The sequence below is a fragment of the Lepidochelys olivacea genome (assembly GCF_965140295.1).
Source record: "Lepidochelys olivacea isolate rLepOli2 genome assembly, chromosome: 1".
Lineage (NCBI taxonomy): Eukaryota > Metazoa > Chordata > Testudines > Cheloniidae > Lepidochelys > Lepidochelys olivacea.
Genome location: NC_140411.1, coordinates 42,284,924 through 42,304,079, shown reverse-complemented (window position 1 = coordinate 42,304,079; position 19,156 = coordinate 42,284,924). Strand labels below are relative to the sequence as shown.

Here is a 19,156-nt window from a genome sequence, read left to right as displayed (position 1 = left end):
ATGAGAATGGGTCTAATTTGGCATGCAGAACTTTGATATTCAAGAGTGGAAAGAACCCATCTTCACAAATTTCAAAATGAAGTGCTTGCAGTAGGAAAAACATCTTTTAATTGTAAACTTGCACACACTTGTTATCGAAATCATTGAGACACAAAATCCTGAATTCTTTCAATGCTTTTCTTACAATCACTTTTCAGAGTAAAACTATACTTTATACCTATATTCAAGCCACTTATACACTCCTTAATTTAATATACCTAAAATAAATTATAATGAGATTAAAATAGTAGACCATTTTAATAAGACTTCTGTAGAGCGATGGTGGCACCTTCATCAGCATGGCTTGCAAAATTCACTTGCCTGTGGTGAGTAGGAAGCTTTTCTAGATGAATGCCATCAACTTCTGCAGAATCTAAGACTTGATTGCTATGCGTGATTTGTTTTCTGTAAAATATTCTAGTCTCAGTAGTTGTTAAAAAAACAGAACAAAAAAAAACCTTCCAGATATGAACCAGGTATAACTGATGTGGTGCTGTCTGCAGACTGTCCTCTTCAGTGCTTCTGCTGCTGCTCATATCTCTCTCACAAAGCAAAGTGAAAATTGATCAGGCTTGTTAGTTTTCACTGTTCCTGTTGGGGACCTTTGAGACAGCACTGACCCAACATGGACAAGTTTCAGATGAAATTTACTCTGCTGCATCTTGGGAAAGCTCTGCGCAAAGGCAGAAGATGGATTCAAAAACAGAGCCTGGTACAGGGGTTCTTAGATTTTAAAGTGATGAGACCATATATAGGTACATAGATAGGATAAGGGCGACAGCAGCACCCTCACATCAGCCAGTAGGCTCTGGGACCAGAGTTGGGGAACAGAGCTATTTCTTTCTCCCAGCAGCCAGTGGGGAATGGGAACTTCATACTTACCAAGCATACCATTATGTGGACACTACAAAAATGGAGTCCTCGAGCAGGTCTAAGGACAACATCTTAGTAGAAATCCCAAATCTCCTTTTGCAACAGCTGCAGGCAGGGAAAGGAAGACTGGCGGGGGGAAGCTTAGAGTCTCACATGGGCATTGCTACTAGCCAGTAGGGCCCTTCATTTTAGTTGAGTCCTCAGGCTATTAGATGCTTAGAAAATCCCTATACATGAGAGGGCCTGTGTGGAGTGAGGGCAGTATGAAGAAAACAATGAGATCAGAAAATCTTCCATGGGGAAGGTGAATAGAAGTCACAGGAGAGGAGGAGTTGGAAACAACTTTTTTTTTTTTAATCTACTTGGCTATTTTGTTATGCGAACCATCAAAAAATATCTTTACCAGAATGAGTTCTGCCCCTGTTAGGTAAAGACTTCCTAAAGTTCAGAACAGCAGCAGCAATTTAACCACAGTATTGACCACGTCCTGATCAAATTTCATTTCGAAAACTAAATATTTTGCTTTGAGAAAATACTGTTTTCCAAGAATTACTTTTGTTTCACAGAAATATAATTCCAAAATAGCCAGGTGGATTTTTAAAAATTGTTTTATTAAAAAAAAAAAAAGAGAGTTGTCACACTGAGGATATGTGCCGTCTTTCATGAAAGTTGTATTATAATTGCTATCAGTCCTTGAAAATGTGTTTTTACAGTGGAAAAAACTGACTTACCTTGAAGTTCTCATACTTCTACAGTTTTTTGAGAATTTGTCTCTTGTTACTTAGCCTGCAAACTCTGATGACAGACCCTTGGCTATCCTGCCTTCCTGGAATAAAAAGCACCTCTGTAACTTTCTTGTTTACTCTGTGGATCTGTATTTCTTAATCTTCAAGCTGTGTCCCCCAGAAAGAGGGCAGCCTATCTTGGGTTGGAAAGAGGCTTGGCTACCCCAGTGTGGAGCTCAACAGAGAGAAGCAATTAGAGTATCTCCTCCACTGACCCTGGTGTCAAGAGGTCAAAACATGGCTGGTTCTCTTGAAGAAAGGAGAGAATGGGAGCCCTAAGAAATGGAAATTATCGATAACTAAAATGGCCATACGTAAAGATGTTGGGAGGTCAAGGAGCCTAGCCTTGATGTGTTGGTGGAGAGAGCAGTGGTACCTTGCTATCTTAGGCCTTGTCTAGACTTGGATGTAAGATGTGATGTTAACTAACACATTTTAAAAGTCTTGTTAGACAAGGGACGCTGCCTTTAACGTGCTAAACTGTTCAAGTTAAAGCTTAGGCTTTTGTTTGATCAGCTTTACATATGTTTAAAGCAGTGTGTCTTGCCCATGCTAGACTTTTAAAATTATAGTTAACGTGTGCTAACATCACACTTGAAATCCGAGTTTAGACAGGGTTTTATTGTTGCAGAAGGGGAAGCCTAGAGTTTTTCCGTTAACTGGTGGGAGGCATCCCAGATCAACGTGTAAGACCCTTTTGCCTTCACGCAAAAGGACACTGTGGGAGAGGGAACATTATCACACGTGCATTTGTATGGGCAGTTTTATTTTTTTAGCTATGACTAGAGAAAACGAGAGAGAGAAACCATTTTATTCTGCCTCATTTAGAGCCTATTCTTAAATGCTTTACTTCCCCAGCACAAATGAAAAACAAACATCATCTTTGAGTGGAAAATTTTTCCGTCTTCATATTTACAACCCCCTGATTGACAACTCCACTCTGTGGTAATGAGTATATTGGAAATGCAGATAGATGTGTAGTCACTAAACTGTACAGCATTTGTTTTGCACCTCTGAGGTATGCTGAGCTTGAGTTATTTTCCTGACTCCTGAATATTCTGTTCATATTCAATGTTTTTTAAACCTCAGCTACAAAATTAAAAGACTGCTAGATGAAAACTACTGATTGAGAGAGCACCTGATGCAACTGTATTGGGAAAGCTGAAAAAACATGTTGAAAGCACCCTATACATGGTATAAATGTTGCCAGTTACACACACCAACAGAGCACTTTAGGCTTTCAGAAAAGAGTTGGCAATCTGTTCCTGCGCATTTTGCTCCAATTTTCTTTGTGAATGAAAGATAAGACTTCTAATGGGCATTAGAACTTTGCATGTTTTAGAATACATGTGCACACTAACCATTGCTTTTTCAAACAAAGCGTGTGCTGTTTTCTAACATTTGTCTTGAAATAATACTGGTATATAATAAATTGTCTTTGTTTGCGCAAAGCTTTGCCGCAGGAAATCTGCTGAGAATTGTCCAAAGGTAAAATCCTGTGTTGATGTGATTAATATAGAAATTGTTCCTACTGTGTTTTTTCTAATCCATTCATTTGTGATAGCTGTTTACATTGTTACCTAATGGAAAAAAACATGTAATCCTTTCTCCGTATAAGACAGGTGGTATAGAGTGTTTGTGTGTTTGATTTAATTGAAATGTATGGCAGATAACCTAGAAAAGAAATCAACATCAGATAAGTATGTGCTGGATGGGCTAATGGAAAATTAAATGGCAATAATACCAACCACACCTTTGGATAAAAATAGATATTCTAATTTCCAAATGCTGTTAAAGGTCAACTTCTTAAAAGTATTGAGTTTTTGAGCTTATGTAATTAAACCATTTATTGTTTCAAAAACCCATTGGCCTATTGCAAAAGTATACAGCAAAGCCTAAAAATAGATAAGGAAGAAAGTGAATGCCTAATATTTGTGTTTGTTTTTTAAAATCATGTTTTGTACCTGACGTACTGAAATTGTAGTTCAAGAAAAGCTGATCTACATAAAAGCGTGATCTCTATAATTTTGCTATGGGTGCAGGCCTGTTGTGATTTGCTGTGTAAGTGCTGGCTGTGTTTTAAGATGGTCTAACTCAAGCAACTAGGCCTAGATCAACCAAGGGGACTTAGCCCTGCTATCTAAGTTAGCCAGTAGGAATTGGAGGAGAGGGGTGGGGCTTATGCAGCTCTCTCACTTTGACATTCTTGACTATGAACCTCATAGATTCCAAGGTCAGAAAAGACCTTTGTGATCATCTAGTCTGACCACCTGTATAACACAGGCCATAGAACTTCCCCAAAATCATTCCTTTTGAACTAGAGCCCAGGTCTCCCACCTCCCAGGTGAATGCCCTGACCACTGGCTTACTGGGGGGAGCCACGGGCATTAGCAAGTCCTCCTCCTCTGTTTTGTGCAGGGCCCAATCCAGTAAGTGTGCTCTTAGGTGACCTTTGAGAACACCCAGGATGTGGGTGCTATAGGTAACCTAGGTATTGGAATGCCCAGTTTGAAGATCCCGCTGGGGCTTAGGCATTGAGCAACTCAGGACTTGCACAACTTTGCACATGCCCACTGGCAGAAATTTAGGCACCTAGGGAATTTAAGCACTTTCAGGGTTAAGCGGCTGCTGAGCAAAGGGTTTGAGGATCTAAACTTTGGACTTAGGCACCTAAATCCCTTTGTGGATTTAGCCCCTAATGTTTCCAACATTTAAAAATATTTTAGACTAGACATTGTGTAACTAGTCCAGTTCCTCTCTACTTTTTCTGCCAGTTTTGGGGCATATTAACAGGGACACTGTCAACTTAAAATCTAGTCAGTTTTTAAATTAAAAGTAGTTTAAGCACCTTCCTTCTCCGAGTCCCTCTCTGGGATTCTTATGGTTTCACAGTCCAAATTTTCCTGTTTCTAAAAACAATTTTCCCTCCCCTGTTGCTGTCTGGAAGAACCACCCTAACATGAAAGAGATTATACCAAAAGTGCTATCAAATGTACAAAGCAAATACTGCTCACTTCCAGTTATGTTGGTGTTTACAAGGAACAGTAGGTAAAATTCAGACAGAATGGGGTTACCATCAGGCTAATCACTGTGATCCACTGCTCTGAACCAGCTTCAGATAATATGGAAGAGAGGCTTAATAGTGATGCTGCATATTATGCAAAGTTAAGGGGAAAAAGCTTCGGGGGGGAAATAACTGTAAAGTAGAATGTTTAGTGAGGATGCTGGATTATTTGCTTAAAAGGGTTAATATTAATCTTCATTTTTTTCTCCCCCCAGAATGATCTGCCAGACTCACATGCAAAATTCCATGTACTTTTCCTTTTCTTTGTGGCTGCCATGTTCTTCATCAGCATACTGTCACTTTTCAGCTACCACTGCTGGCTAGTCAGCAAAAACAGATCAACAATAGGTCAGTTAATTGGAATATGTAGTTGCCTTTTGGCCAGAAAACTGATACTGATGTGAGCATGAGGTCTGCAGGAAGTGGCATAATGTTTAAGGGAAATTCTAAAATCCTGCAGAGGGTGGAACATTTTCAGTGGAAGTATTTAATTGAAAGGTTCTGTTGTGAGATAATTGAGTGTAAAGAGTTATCTGTCTGGAACCAAAGGTGTGGGTGCACGATGGATGTCATAAGCTAGCATAATAGGTCCCTAATCCCTGATTGGAACCCATAGATTACCACAGTACAAATCATTTGTATTACAGTAGCACCCCAGGGCTCCAACTGAGATCATGGCCCCATTGAGCTAGGTGGTGTACGTAGATATAGAAAGACACAATCCATGCCCCAGAAATCTTATGAGGTAGATAGGGAAGAAAAGAAGGGACCTTGCTACTAGAAAACTGTTTTTGTAAAACACTCAAAGTAATATGGAAAAATGGAAATACTGACAAATATTTCCTGACAAACATAATGATGCTTCCCTTGCCTGCTGTAAACTGAGTCTTGCTGGTCAGTACAATGAGTGTTTTTTTCTACCATGTGTTCAAGTTAAAGCACTTGGATAACATCTTCAAAAGTGCTTATGTGATTTTTGGAGCCCAAGTCCTATTGATTTTTTTTCAGTGATTTTTTCAGATTTTTTTTTTATCAATCAGATTATTCACTCAGCTCTAGTTGCAGCCTTTCCTTCTGATTGTTGACTTTGCTTCTGTTAGACAGGCCTTCTCACATCAAGATTAGACTATTGCAATGCGCTGTACATGGGGTTATACTTTAAAACTATTTGGAGATTGAAGCTGGTACAGAATGCAGCAACTCCCTTATCAAACAGCATCTTGCTGGGAGTATGCAACACTGGTGCTCTAAGATTGGTACTAACTGCCTAGTGGTTAATTTATTTGTAGATTAGTTTTAATGCTGCAGGGTAGTTATTATAAGACTAATTATTGTCAGGGTCTCAGATTTTGTATTTGTATTCTTTTTACTGTCAAATGTAAATAAAATACAATAAAATAGACATGTTATGAAAGCATGTCCCATATCAAATTTAAAATTTTACCCTTCATTGCTGTTATGTCAGTTACCTTGTTAGATCTTTGCCATATTTTTAATTGCTAAAACTTGACATCAGTGTTTTTCTGTAATGCATTTTAAGGCATTGTTGATATTAGTTTCACTAAACTCACTGTCTGAATGTCATGTATTTTCCTGTTGCCTACAGTAATCATAGTAATGAAGAAAAATTGTTGGTTCAGTTCCATGCTTTTGAAGAACATTGCTTTATTTAAAATTGTTAATTTCCTTTTTTAAATAGAAGCATTCCGGGCACCCACATTTCGAAATGGCCCTGACAAAAATGGCTTCTCTCTCGGATGTAGCAAAAATCTGAAAGAGGTTTTTGGAGATGAAAAGAAGTATTGGTTGCTGCCTGTTTTTACAAGGTATCAACCCTTATGGGACCCATGGATTCCACTACTTTTAAAAAACAAACAAACTATGCATAACTCCTGGAATTTAGGGGTTAGTGGATGAAAGTGTACAGTAAGCAGCTGAACAAACTTCACTGAGGACCATAATCTGAAGAGTTAAACCCTGAGCACAAGGGAGCTTAGGGCCCTGCCAAACTGAGATGTTGAAAACACTTCTTGAACAGTGTTTAGAAAGATGGTAACAGTTTCAAATGACAGTGGGCTGGTGCCTTACATACAGCAGGACCCCAGTAACACAAAAGACCAGACCAGTGAACTCTCAGGCTTCATCTATGCTACAAAGAACACTGATGTAAGATGACATTTTTTAGAAACAATTTTAAAAATAGCTATGGCTGAGACAATTTTGCCTTCAGTGTGGACCACACATAATTAGATTAAAAGTATTAGGAGAAAATGTTCCGAGACTAAGCAATACAAGGCTCTGTCTGTGGTAGAGAAATTGACAAATAATTTCCCACCAGTTTTAATACCATTTCAGCTGAACCTGTATTTAAATGGGTGTTTAAAACTGCTAGGCTCTATAGCGTAGATGAGCCTCTGGCAGCCAGATCAGTTTTTTTTTTTCTTCTATCATTTTAATTTAGACTGGCTTCAAAAGCAGGTTTATCGAGGGTGTGGTAAAAATAGGTCTGGCCACTGGAGCCTTGCCTACACTACAGCTCTTGCCAGTTTAAATGCCAGATAATCTGCATACATTTGTACAATGGGATGTGTGAATTTCTCTCTCATGCTGTCACACACACTTTTATACAAAAGAAATCAGTTACTTTTGGGTCACGTCCCAAAGAATCCTCTCAGTAGTTCTTACGAAAATCTGTAGTCTGGTGCTGCGACTCAGTCATGACAGACAGCCATCTCTTTAGGCAGAGAAGGGCAAAAGTTATTTCATCGGCCTGCCCAAAAACACAGAAACTGGCTGCAGTATTAGGTGGTCTGGCCACATAGTGTAACGGTAGAACTTTGCACTGGCATGCAGGAGACCTATGTGCAGTTCCTGTTTTCACTGGGGTTTGGAGTGCAGCGTCGCACTTAAGCTAACTAGTTCTGACATGTGACATTTGATTTTCATGCAAGTACCTATTCAGCTGGATTTACCTAGCTCATTTTAATACACCTCTAATATTGGTTTACTTAATGTTTCCTTCATCGTTGTAGCTTGGGTGATGGTTGTAATTTTCCAACTCGCCTGGTGATTATGGATCCAGAGCAACTTACTGTATCAAGCCAAAATGAACCCGCCAAAAGGTATTTACTTTCAGATATTTATTTTGTATTTCCTTGCTTGTATTTATGTCTCATTTCATCTTTCATCTGGCAAATAAACTAAGTGTAAGTTTGAAAGGCCACTTTAAACTAGTTGTACCCACCGGTAGGTCCTGAATTAGTTTGCAGTCCTTCATAGGTGGATGGGGTGGGTTCAGGAAAAATTGTGGACAGCACAATGAAGAGGTCTCCTCAGTGCAAAGCAGTGATCAAAAAAGAAAGGAATAAGTTATTTACATGACCGTGTTAAGGGGATAGACACCAATACCAAAAATACAAATGGATAGATTGATGATAGGGCCCTACCAAATTCACAGTCCATTATGGTCAATTACATGGTCGTATGATTTTTAAAATTGTAAATTTCATGATTTCAGATATTTAAATCTGAAATTGCACGGTGTTGTGATTGTAGACGTCCTGACCCAAAAGAGGGTTGTGGGGAGAAAGGGAGTTGCCAGTTATTTTAGGCGAGTCACAGTATTGCCACCCTTCTGCGCTGCTGCTGGCAGCGGTGCTGCCTTCAGAGCCGGGCTGCCAGAGAGCAGCAGCAGCTGGCCTGGTGCCCAGCTCTGAAGGCAGTGCTGTCACCAGCAGCAGTGCAGAAGTAAGGATGGCATGGTATGGTATTGTCACCCTTATTTCTGCGCTGTTGCTGACGGGGCGCTGCCTTCAAAGCTGAACGCCTGGCCAGCTGCTGCTGCTCTGAAGGCAGCTCAGAAGTAAGAGTGGCAATACCACAACCCTCCTACAATAACTTTGCAACCCCCCCCCTTCCCCCAGTACTCCCTTTTGGGACGGGACCCACAGTTTGAGAAATGCTGGTCTCTCCTGTGAAATCTGTATAGTATAGGTTAAAAGTACACAAAAGACCAGATTTCACAGTCCATGACCTGTTTTTCATGGCCATGAATTTGGTAGGGCCCTAATGGTACAGCTTCACCTTGAACACTTTCAGATTTGGTTACTTCTCAAGAAGAACATACTAGAAAAGTTCCAAAGATTAGCAAATAATATAATTTGAAGGCCTATGAGAAGGGATTTGAAAAGACTAATATAATATAATTTTAGAGAAGGATTAGAAAGATGTTGATGTGTATAAAGTAACAAATTGGTGGTGTTTTTATCATTTCACATCATCCCATAAATGCATAAACAAGGGGACACTCAAGCCCTACCTGTTTGAGGAAATTGAACTGTTGTTGGCAACGATTTTTAGGAATTTGCTGATATTGAAAAGTGTGCTAGTTTTGAGAGGACAAAACTGTCTTCAGTATTCTTCAGAAAGCTGGATTCAGACTTGGTGAAGATTTGTACCTGTACATGGAACTAAGTGTTTCTGAATTGGTATTATTGTCCAACCTATACTAGCACTTAAGGGAGATCCATGGCTTAAATCATTTTGGCAACAGTTCTGTTTTCTAGTGTAGATGGGCTTTGGAGAAATTAAAAGCCAACTTTTGTAAAATAAATTAAATATACTTCTTTTATGCAACATAACTAACCTGTGGAACTTGCTTAAACTTAAACGTTATTTTCGTAATTTATATGGCAATCGTGTAGGTGAAATCACAAGATGAATGCAGCATGGAGTTCTGAACAAGGCATTCCTCAGTGGCCAATTTTCCATTCTCCCCATGAGAATAGTAAATGGCCTTAACCAGTCCAGACAGAGGCTATTTTCACTGAAGCAAGTCTATACGTGAATTAGGTTTCAAACGAGCAAAAATATACTTAATTTCCAGTTACATTGCCTGGGCTATTTGGTGTTTTTGTTTTACTTTTAAGTGAATTTTATTAAATTTTTCAATAACTTATGACTTGTATGCTTATTACAAAATCTAACTGTGGACAGTACTTCTGTGTACTCTGTTTTCAGCTCTGGAGCCAGTCAGCCCTTTCCTGCCAGGCCACTCAGTGAGTCACAAAATCGATTGTTGGACAATGAAAGTCAGTGGGTAGAAGGTGGCTCAGAAGAAGAAAATGTTAAATCAGGTAGAATTTATGAAGTAGAGGGTCACATTTCATCTGGTATCATACTTTAAAAATCCCTTAGGAAAACATAGCTGAAATATAAAGTTTAGTAAAAAAAAAAAAAATTAATGGGTGGAAAATTTGTCAAATGGAATCGAGTCAATATTTTATTTCTAGAATGAGGCTAATTTGTGCATCATAATCTAATCCAAAATTGAAATTGAAAAAAGAAAAGGAGGACTTGTGGCACCTTAGAGACTAACAAATTTATTTGAGCTGTAGCTCACGAAAGCTTACGCTCAAATAAATTTGTTAGTCTCTAAGGTGCCACAAGTCCTCCTTTTCTTTTTGCGAATACAGACTAACACGGCTGCTACTCTGAAAGGAAATTGAAGAGTTCCAACTTTCTAGTCTCCTGTTCTGGATGTTCCCGTTTGGGATGGGTTTGTGCTTTGGTTTAAAGGGAGGACAAAATTACTTCTGTAAAATAGAGAAGGTGGGTGAGCCAATATCTTTATTGGACCAATTTCTGTTGGTGAGAGGGACAAATATATGCAGCACTGTAAACTTTGTTGTGACGCTGTTATCACTGTTCTCTTGTGAAATATATACTTTATATGGTGATCCTCTCACTTTTTAGGTGCAAAAAAGCATGTTATAGTTTCACTGGAAAGCTGATCTCAGTCTGTTAATGACCAGTTATCTCAATGAGAAAAAGGTAAGATCAATGTAATTGATTATTGTACACAGAAACAGCAAATAAATTACTTCTGGCCATCTGAAGCCATAAAATATCCAGTCTGTGAATTCGGAGAACTTCTCAAAGCTTCTTAATAAAAAGTTCTCTCTTCGGTGCATCAGCAGTGCTAGAGGTGTAGCTCTACGTAGCATTCTGTCTGCAGAGTAATATGGGGGATGGCTAGTCTCTTCCTCTGTCTGATTAAACAGCAGAGAACCTTGCCTCTTAATAGTCCCATCCTCTGATTTATTTGCTTCAGAAGTAATTAAGGTCTGATAGTAACTCAGTTCAGCCTTCCCTGAGCAAGGGTAGATTTAAGGATAGAGTCCAGTGGATAAATGAACTGGAGGCTCATTTGTAGAGCTGAGCATGAGGTTCCTGGGACAGAGCCATAACAGCAGGAGGGGATGGAACTGGAGAAGTGGATAGGAGGTGAAAACCCCATAACAGTGGATTTGTGGGCTGAGGTGACTCAGCCCTTCCCCACAGTTTGGTCTGCGAGCAGGCCAAAGAATTCCAGCCTTACCCACCAGTGGAAGGAACTCGCTGCAGAGGCAATTCCAGGCTAAATGCTTTCTTGAAGTTCTGGAGCAGCTTTTCCTAAACAACATATTGTTTTGTCTTGCTCTTGCTTATGAAGTCAGAAAAGCAGTGGGTGTGAGATAAATCATAGAATCATAGAATATCAGGGTTGGAAGGGACCCCAGAAGGTCATCTAGTCCAACCCCCTGCTCGAAGCAGTACCAATTCCCAGTTAAATCATCCCAGCCAGGGCTTTGTGAGCGATCCTGCTTCAGTGAGCGATCTCTGCTTTCCTGCTTCAGTGAGCGATCTCTGTACACAGAACAAATGGCTCTGCTTAGTCACACTTCAGATTGACAGTGATGTTATTTTTCTGTGTATGAAATGGTTTCTGTATATACTTTTCTTCTTTGATATTTGAGAAATATGAGGTGTGCTGCTGCATACATGAAAACTCTGTATTTCCTGGGTACATTTACCATGACTAATTTAGATTGTAATAGTGACTTTAAAAAAAGCTGGTGGAATTCTGTAAGGAAAATGCAATGAGAAAGTATTCGTAAGAGCAACAGATTGTATACAGACACAAAACTGTTATTTGTTGTTAGTTATGATGTACAATTTTATGTTGTTAAAGAGAATTTAGGGGGACCATCTATTGGCGTCCTGTATTGTAAGTTCCACATTGCACTTCCCTGGTTGCCAAAGCAGGAGAAATAGGGAGACTGAGGTCCTTTGCAGGAAGCTGGGTAACCGTTGTAGGAAGAGAATACAACTGATTCAGAAAAGCAACGCTACTTAGGACAGCACATAAGCTTGTGCTTAAATGTTGCCCTGAATAGAGATAAGAACATGCTTAAGTACTTTTATGAATCAGGGCCTTACCTTAGGCAGAGAGCTTGAAATTACATGTTTTTAAAATCTTATTTGTAGAACTTATTATAAGATAGGTAGATATAATTCCTAAATAGAAACTGATCTACATTTTTATTAAAGTTAATGTTACACTTCCACTAATTAACTTATTTCCTTTAATTAGGTTTCTGCGACACATTTGTGCTTGAATATTAATTTTGTTTGGAAGATGTTGCTCAGTAAAATGGAACAGTGTGAACATGTTAAAGAAGATTTATGAGAAATTGTTTTTGTACAGTACAATGAACGCTTGGAAGCACTGCTGCAGAGCAGGGAAGTAAGACAGATGCCTTAAGATTATTAATATGCATTTATGCAACATTGACTTATATACTGCTACAAAAGAGCCAAATCCTGAAGTGTCCTGCGCGGGTGAGCAAGCCCAAACAGAGCAGAAACTGTGCATTGCTGCTTTGGGGGGATAGATCTGCCAAGACCCAAGCAGGCAGATCCCATATTCCTGTGCACTGCAGAAGTTACTTCCATAGCAGGTCTCCAGGGGACCAAGAAAGGGGAAAAGTGGATGTGTTGCCCACAAACACAGAGCATGGCCAGTGAGTCTCCACAATGTAGCTACACGTGGCCCAAACACCATGTAAGGGAAGAGCAGCACGATGTATCTTCATCTTTTCCTAGTACCCAGTGGTGGCTGATCACACGCTTACTACCCCTGTACCCTGGCTCTGTAGTTCTGTGTGGGTTAAAGACTCCTTCCTTCAGCCGTGCTTTGTTGCAGCAAAATGCCAAGCAAGTAAAGCTCTTTCACTTGGGCTCCACTTGTTTGCTTCAGGATTGGGCCCCCTAGTAATTTGATTTCTTTAATCATATCAGGAATGTAACTCCGTAAAGTGAATTTCCATTTAGATATAGTAACCTAAACAACAATTTTACTTTTCCTACAGTTGCCTCTCAACATACAAAACATTGTCAATCCAGAAAGGAGCTAACAAACTAGTACACTTTTCTGTTAAGGGGTGTAGAAGGGATGTACAAGGCAGTAACAGAGCAGCAAGATCCTAGTGGCAGCAAAAATCTTATTGTAAGTTTTGTACTGTATTAGAAAATGGAACTGGAGGAGATTACTGCTTTTTATATTGAACACTTGATGCTTTATAAATATTGTTTTATATTTGCTTTAGCTTTTTAATAAAGACAGAAGGTGGGCTTTTTTATTGTTGGCTCTAAAGTACCATTTAGACACAGTTCAAGTATCTGTGATGAAATATAAATGTTGGATCATGCATTTGGGGAATGCATTGGAAGTTTGTTGTATGCTTTAGTCTGCTGGTTTTTACTTCCATTTTAAGTGGAAGTGACTGAAAAATAGCTGAAATAAGCACTTTACATAATTCTTTATCTTGTTCACGAAAGGCAAGTTATGTTTTTCCTATGTAGGGAATATAGTGCATCCAAAGCTCGAGACCCACAGCAAACAACATACTCACATTTCTTACTCCTATTTAGAAAAGACTACTAATGATATTTATTTTTCGGTGGTACTGACATTGCACCCAGCAAACTTGAAAAATGTCCCTTACTTGTCAATTTCTTTATTCCACTATATGGTATCTGCTGATCCTGAATAAGTGCAATTGGGTCCGCTTGAAACTGCAACTGCTCTGCTGCCTCCAGTCCATCAGGGCTGAAGGGACCAACCTGTATGTCTTTGTCCCTGGGCTGATTCCTTCCAAAACCGAATGTGTGTTTTATGGCAACACTAAGGTTAAAGTTGGGGCAGGATTTTGCTCTCACAGTCTCTCTGGAGTTAAAACAGTACCTACTCCTTTATATTTTCAAGTACTGTTTAAAGTGGAATGGATCTGAGAATTTTTAAGCATGCTCTGGTCACTAGCAAGTGTACTTATGGAAGGAAATTAATTATCCAAAATTGCACTTTTCAGAAGTCTTGCAAAATGTCTCTCCAAATTTTGTACTACTTTTGTCTAAAAAGTGTAGCACCTACTAACTTCAGAATTCACAAAAAAAATGTGCCTTCTTTTGAGCTACAAACCCCTTTTCCCTGAAATCTTTCAGCCCGTCTCAAATATTGGCAACTTCTGCTTAACTGAAAATAAAAAAACAAAGTCATCAAATTCTAGCAATCAGCATGTTAGGTTTGAAAAGAGAGATCGCCCCATCAAAATGTCCTATGGCTAGGGGAAAGGTGCACTGGGTTGAGAACCAGAAGACCCTGATTTCATCTCCCCTCTTCCACTGATGGGTGTTAAGGGCTGTGAAACACCCCAAGCTGTCACTGCAGAAAACGTGACTATGGGTATTTCCCTCTGCATCTTACAGGTGAGCTAATTGAAGATCGAAGACGTTGCAGAGGGTCATTTCTGGCAGAGCAGGGAATAGAACCTAGGTCTCTACTGTGGCAAGCTTTCCTACTTAACAGTACTGCCTTTAAGAGTCTAAAAACACTGCGTTAATGGTATCTGTTTAGTATACCAGTATAATTGCATCCACACTAGAGGGTAACACCAATTTAACTATATTGGCTTCTAAACTGATACAATTTAAAGCAGTACAAAAGCTGCGTACAGACAAGCCCTCAGAGATTAAGCCAAATGTCCGTGTGTGGTTTCCAGTGAGCAATAGTTTCTTTGGGAGCATTCTTTCCTCTGCATCTCAGATAAGCCATTAATGATGAATTGAGACTTCCATACAGAACTGGTGCTCCTGATATATAGATCTAGATACAGATATAGATAGATTTTTAGTGCCATAGTATGCCAGTTTTTCTGACGTTTTGGATAAGACTAGTATGAGAGTAGCGCACACTTGATTCTGGTGAAGGAGTAGTTGTACTTGGATGTAAAAGCAGATAGTATCTGAGGCCACTTTTACGGGATGTAAAACATCATTGGGTGGTTCAACAAAGAGTCCCCTGGTTCAGCTCACCCTTCTTGGAGAAGTGATTGCCACAAAAAAGACAATATTGATGGAAAGGAAATACCATGAAACTGATCTTAAAGGGTGCCAAGCTATGGGCTCATAGAACTAAATAGTATCCACTGGCCAAAGTGGTGCATCTCTCTGATACAGGGAGTCACCTTTGCTGTCTTTTTTGAGAACTGACATAGGGGCTCTGGGTATACAACAGGTACAGCACGAAACAGGATCAAATCTTCAGGGCCGTCATTTGGAGAGCAACCCTATTGGCAGTTCACCATGCATAGGCAAGAGTGAAGGAAAGTGAATTAAAGGCAGAAGGGGAGAGAGCCAGGAATAAATTAAATTTTGGCAAGAAAGAGAGAGATGGGGTGGGGGAGAAGCTGTTTTGCTGCTGAGTGGAGTTATAAACTCACTGCTTCCACGTTTTGCCTTACAGAGGCAGGACAATCTGTGAGAGCAACCTACTGAGCAAGTCCTTTCAGCCCAGGCCTTTCTATTCAACCACTCAGAGACTTCCAGTCACTGCATCAAGGGAACCCCACCCATTCAGGATCAGTGGATGTGTTCTTGAGACAATGTGATTATAGCGAGTGCTGGATTGTGTTTTATAAAAGCTGTTCAATATGTGCAAGTACAGAAATACTGAGATGACAACTAAGGGCTTGTCTACACTGGCAATTTACAGCGGTGCAACTTTCTCGCTCATGGGTGTGAAAAAACACCCCCCCCTGAGCGCAGCAAGTTTCAGAGCTGTGACGTGCCAGTGTAGACAGAGCACCAGCGCTGGGAGTGCACCCCTCAGGGAGGTGGGTTTTTGGAGCGCTGGGAGAGCTCTTTCCCAGCACTCTGCCGCAACCACACAAGCCACGTTACAGTGCTGCCGCAGCAGTAGACTGGCAGTTCCAATGCTTAAGCCTTCCCATCCCTCCACTATGCAGCCCCAAATAATATTCCAGTTATTTGGTTGCTGGAGTATATTGGTACCATTAGAATCAGTGAGCTTAATGTTTCTTAAAGCTGTATTGTATTACATATATGTAATATGCTTTGAACTCCCAGTTTGAGGGCAAAAGCCTGACATAAGGCTCTTCTCTCTTCCTGTGTAAGGGTTTCCTTCCATTTCTGAACCCTTAAGATGATAAAGAAGTACCCTTAAGGGGGAAAGATGAAACAAATGAATCTGTTAGAGAATTGAATTCAATTTGGAATGCTTTTGCTTATGTAACAATAGCTGCATTTACAATTTGTACCACATAATCAGACTGTTTTAAATAGTGGTCTTCTGATTCTTCGCAAATTTGTATGATGAATGTAGAAACAGAGACATGCTATCTATCTCAGAATTTGATATCAGTAGTTTATAAAAAGTAATCTTTGATCCCAGACTTCCGCTGACTGATTTTTACTAGGTAATTCTAGAAGAAATCTTTTGACATGACTAAAGTTTGTAGCTGTCTGATTTGAGGAAGTACACTCTAATGTGTTAGTAAGCATACCCAAACTGCGTGGCATGCATAGGTAACAAGCTACTCTTAGCACAGCATATGTCAGAATTAGGCACACTAACACTTGCACTTCTTTGAGTTTTAAGTATCTAAATTTTTCAGGTACTATTCAAGTCTAAGTTCATGCTTGAAACAGATTTTAGTATGTTTATAGTAATTTTTTGTGGACATTTTTCTGCATCATTGAAGCATTGCAGTTTCAGCTCAGTGGAACCCCAGGAGTGGAATGGAAGTAGCATTTGTAAGTAACCATTAATTTCTATTGCCAGACTGTCTAATGAAGGATAAGGCTAGTACAGTCAGTCTTCAGTTTGAGCAGCAACCAACCAAATTCAGAAGTATCTTCTGAATACGAAGTTTTACATTACAGTATAGTTTGTGGAACCCAGACCAAGTTTTAGGGATTCAGCCATCCATTTAAAAAGACTCCAAATATTTCAATTACTGAAATATCTGTAAACAGATCGCCCGGGAACCATTGTTCACCATACCTGAAATGTAATTAGATATTGAACACACAGGGCATCTTGTCAGTATCACTAATTGATACCAAAGAGAAGCTGCAGTATGTAAAGTTTAGTATAATACTGAAAATGTTTACTAAGTTCATTTCTATCCATTTATTTTGTATGTAGGGACAGCTTTTTGTATGTGTGTTTTTCTTTAGTATAGAGCTGTCATAATCTGTAATGAAAATGCAGAATGTAGTTATAGTGCATCTTAACATTAATGATAAAATTTGTTTTAGGTTAGACTTAATAAAACTGATTTTTGCAGAGGTTACTTGAATCTTGTCTCTAATAGGTAGCAGAATCTGACCATGTTTACAAGATTGTTTTAATTACTTGGTTTTCAGAAGATGAGATTTACCAGCAGAAACTCAGATGAATGCATAGCACCCATGCAAATGTGCTGGGAAATGAGTATCAGGATCTCCTGACTTCATACTGTTTACATTATTTAGGTTACAATATACTTAAGTGCTCAACATACCTCTGTTGAGCTCTTCCTGCTGCATCAGCTCTAGTCAGGTATTCTAAGAAAATCAGATTTCACGGTAATATTTTTAGGATCAGTCTACATTATGGTTCAGACAGAGAATAGATAAAACTCATGTATGCTAGTCCTTTATTAAGAATTTGTCCCATTTAAATTGTGAAATAAATATCCCTGAGTTATTTCTGCAGCTCCTGTATTTGCCAGTGGGCATGTCATCTACAGTGCACTGTAATGGCAAAATCCTGGGTGTCTGCAAATATCTTACTTCCATGTAGTTAATTGCAAGTGTACGCAGCACACTGAAAATAATTATTAATTATCTGAAGTTAATTATACAAGAATAAATATGTAATAAATGACACATTGTATTTTTTGTATGTTGCCAGTAGGAACATTCCTATGCACAAAGAAAACATGTTGCCATTTATAGTTTAATACTTTGAAGTGATTTTTTTAAATGGGCTTTTATAAATTAATGAAATATACAAAAAACAAAAATTAATTCTGCCTGAGTTCCTTCATATTTTAATCATACCTTGTAACTTCTCCATATGTGTATTATTTTCCACCACTGTACTCTTAGGTTATTACTTAATGTTGAATGTTTGCATTCAGACTTTTGTAAATCAAAGTTCAGACTTACATATTTTATCTAAAATTACAATTCACGGTTTAGGCAAAACTTGCACCTTTTGGGGCCCTCTTTTCCTAAATGGTAAAATATTAAGTTATGACATGACCTCACTGAATGCAAAAGTGACTAAATAAAGAATGTGAAATATTCTGAAAATAAACTGTTTAAGTGTGCATTTATGTGGCAGCAAGGGAAGCTTGTTTGACCTGTTGATGGAAATCTAAAACATTTTGTAAAGGGAAGACAAAATTCTCCTCTCTAATTTTGTTAGAGACAGGCCATATGCATGGTGTGCTTTACAGTACCGATAAGACACACTGCCCCACAGGGTTTACAGTCCAAAACAGGAGCAAATGACAACATGGTAACTGTTAGTTCTGACCCATCCTGTTTTAATCATCATACTGATCTGTCTAAAGGAAAATCTGGTTCTGAAATTTCAGAGTCAGAGCTGCCACTATAGAGAATTAAAACAAATATGCATTCAGAATAGTTCAGGGGTAGCTCAAATCTATTTTCTACAGGGTACTCAAAACAACTGTTTCACTTTTTTGGGGGGAGGGAGGGTGTAACTTAAGCAGCTGGAGGCTTATTTTGTGACACCGTTTAGTCCAACTGATGATTAGTTTTGTTTCCTCTTGAACAGAATTTATCCCTATGAAAGAAAATATACCAATAGGTCAGCTGTTGTACATTAAACTAAACAGGTTGATTCTGAAATACAAACTCAGTTTTAAAAGGAAGTGTATGATGGCTTTCAGCTACTTATATTAGTTAATTTATTGTGCCCCTTGCCAGTACTAGGGTCATTATGAAGTGATAGTACAATTTGGCCTTTTGGTGTTTCAGGTACTATAACAACATAACAAATAGTAATTAAAGCTTAGTAATAGTGGTCATTTAAATTCATACTCCTGGAGGAATTCTGCACCACTGCATGTGCACAGAATTCATGTCCCCTGAAGATTTCTTTACTTCCTGCAGAAAAATGACTTTGACAGGGAAGCTGCAAGAGCAGTCACGCACCACTCCCTAGTTGCACAGGTACATCATTTCTGGCACCTGGAGC

At 39.0% G+C, this 19,156-nt stretch overlaps 1 protein-coding gene across 2 annotated transcripts in view; it reads left to right on the top strand.

The window, feature by feature from the left end:
- The window catches only part of ZDHHC20 (zDHHC palmitoyltransferase 20), a 75,995-nt gene extending 57,770 nt beyond the window's left edge, over positions 1–18,225 (top strand). Inside the window, exons 8-14 of one of the 2 annotated variants that reach the window (XM_084631325.1) lie at positions 3,150–3,185; positions 4,977–5,109; positions 6,461–6,587; positions 7,794–7,883; positions 9,781–9,896; positions 10,516–10,593; positions 12,176–18,225. In XM_084631325.1, coding sequence (XP_084487451.1) covers positions 3,150–3,185; positions 4,977–5,109; positions 6,461–6,587; positions 7,794–7,883; positions 9,781–9,896; positions 10,516–10,553 — 540 coding nt within the window. In that variant the 3' untranslated portion in view covers positions 10,554–10,593; positions 12,176–18,225. The remainder of the gene's footprint in view (positions 1–3,149; positions 3,186–4,976; positions 5,110–6,460; positions 6,588–7,793; positions 7,884–9,780; positions 9,897–10,515; positions 10,594–12,175) is intronic. The other variant, XM_084631326.1, reaches the window with a different exon arrangement.
- Positions 18,226–19,156: the final 931 nt, after the last annotated feature.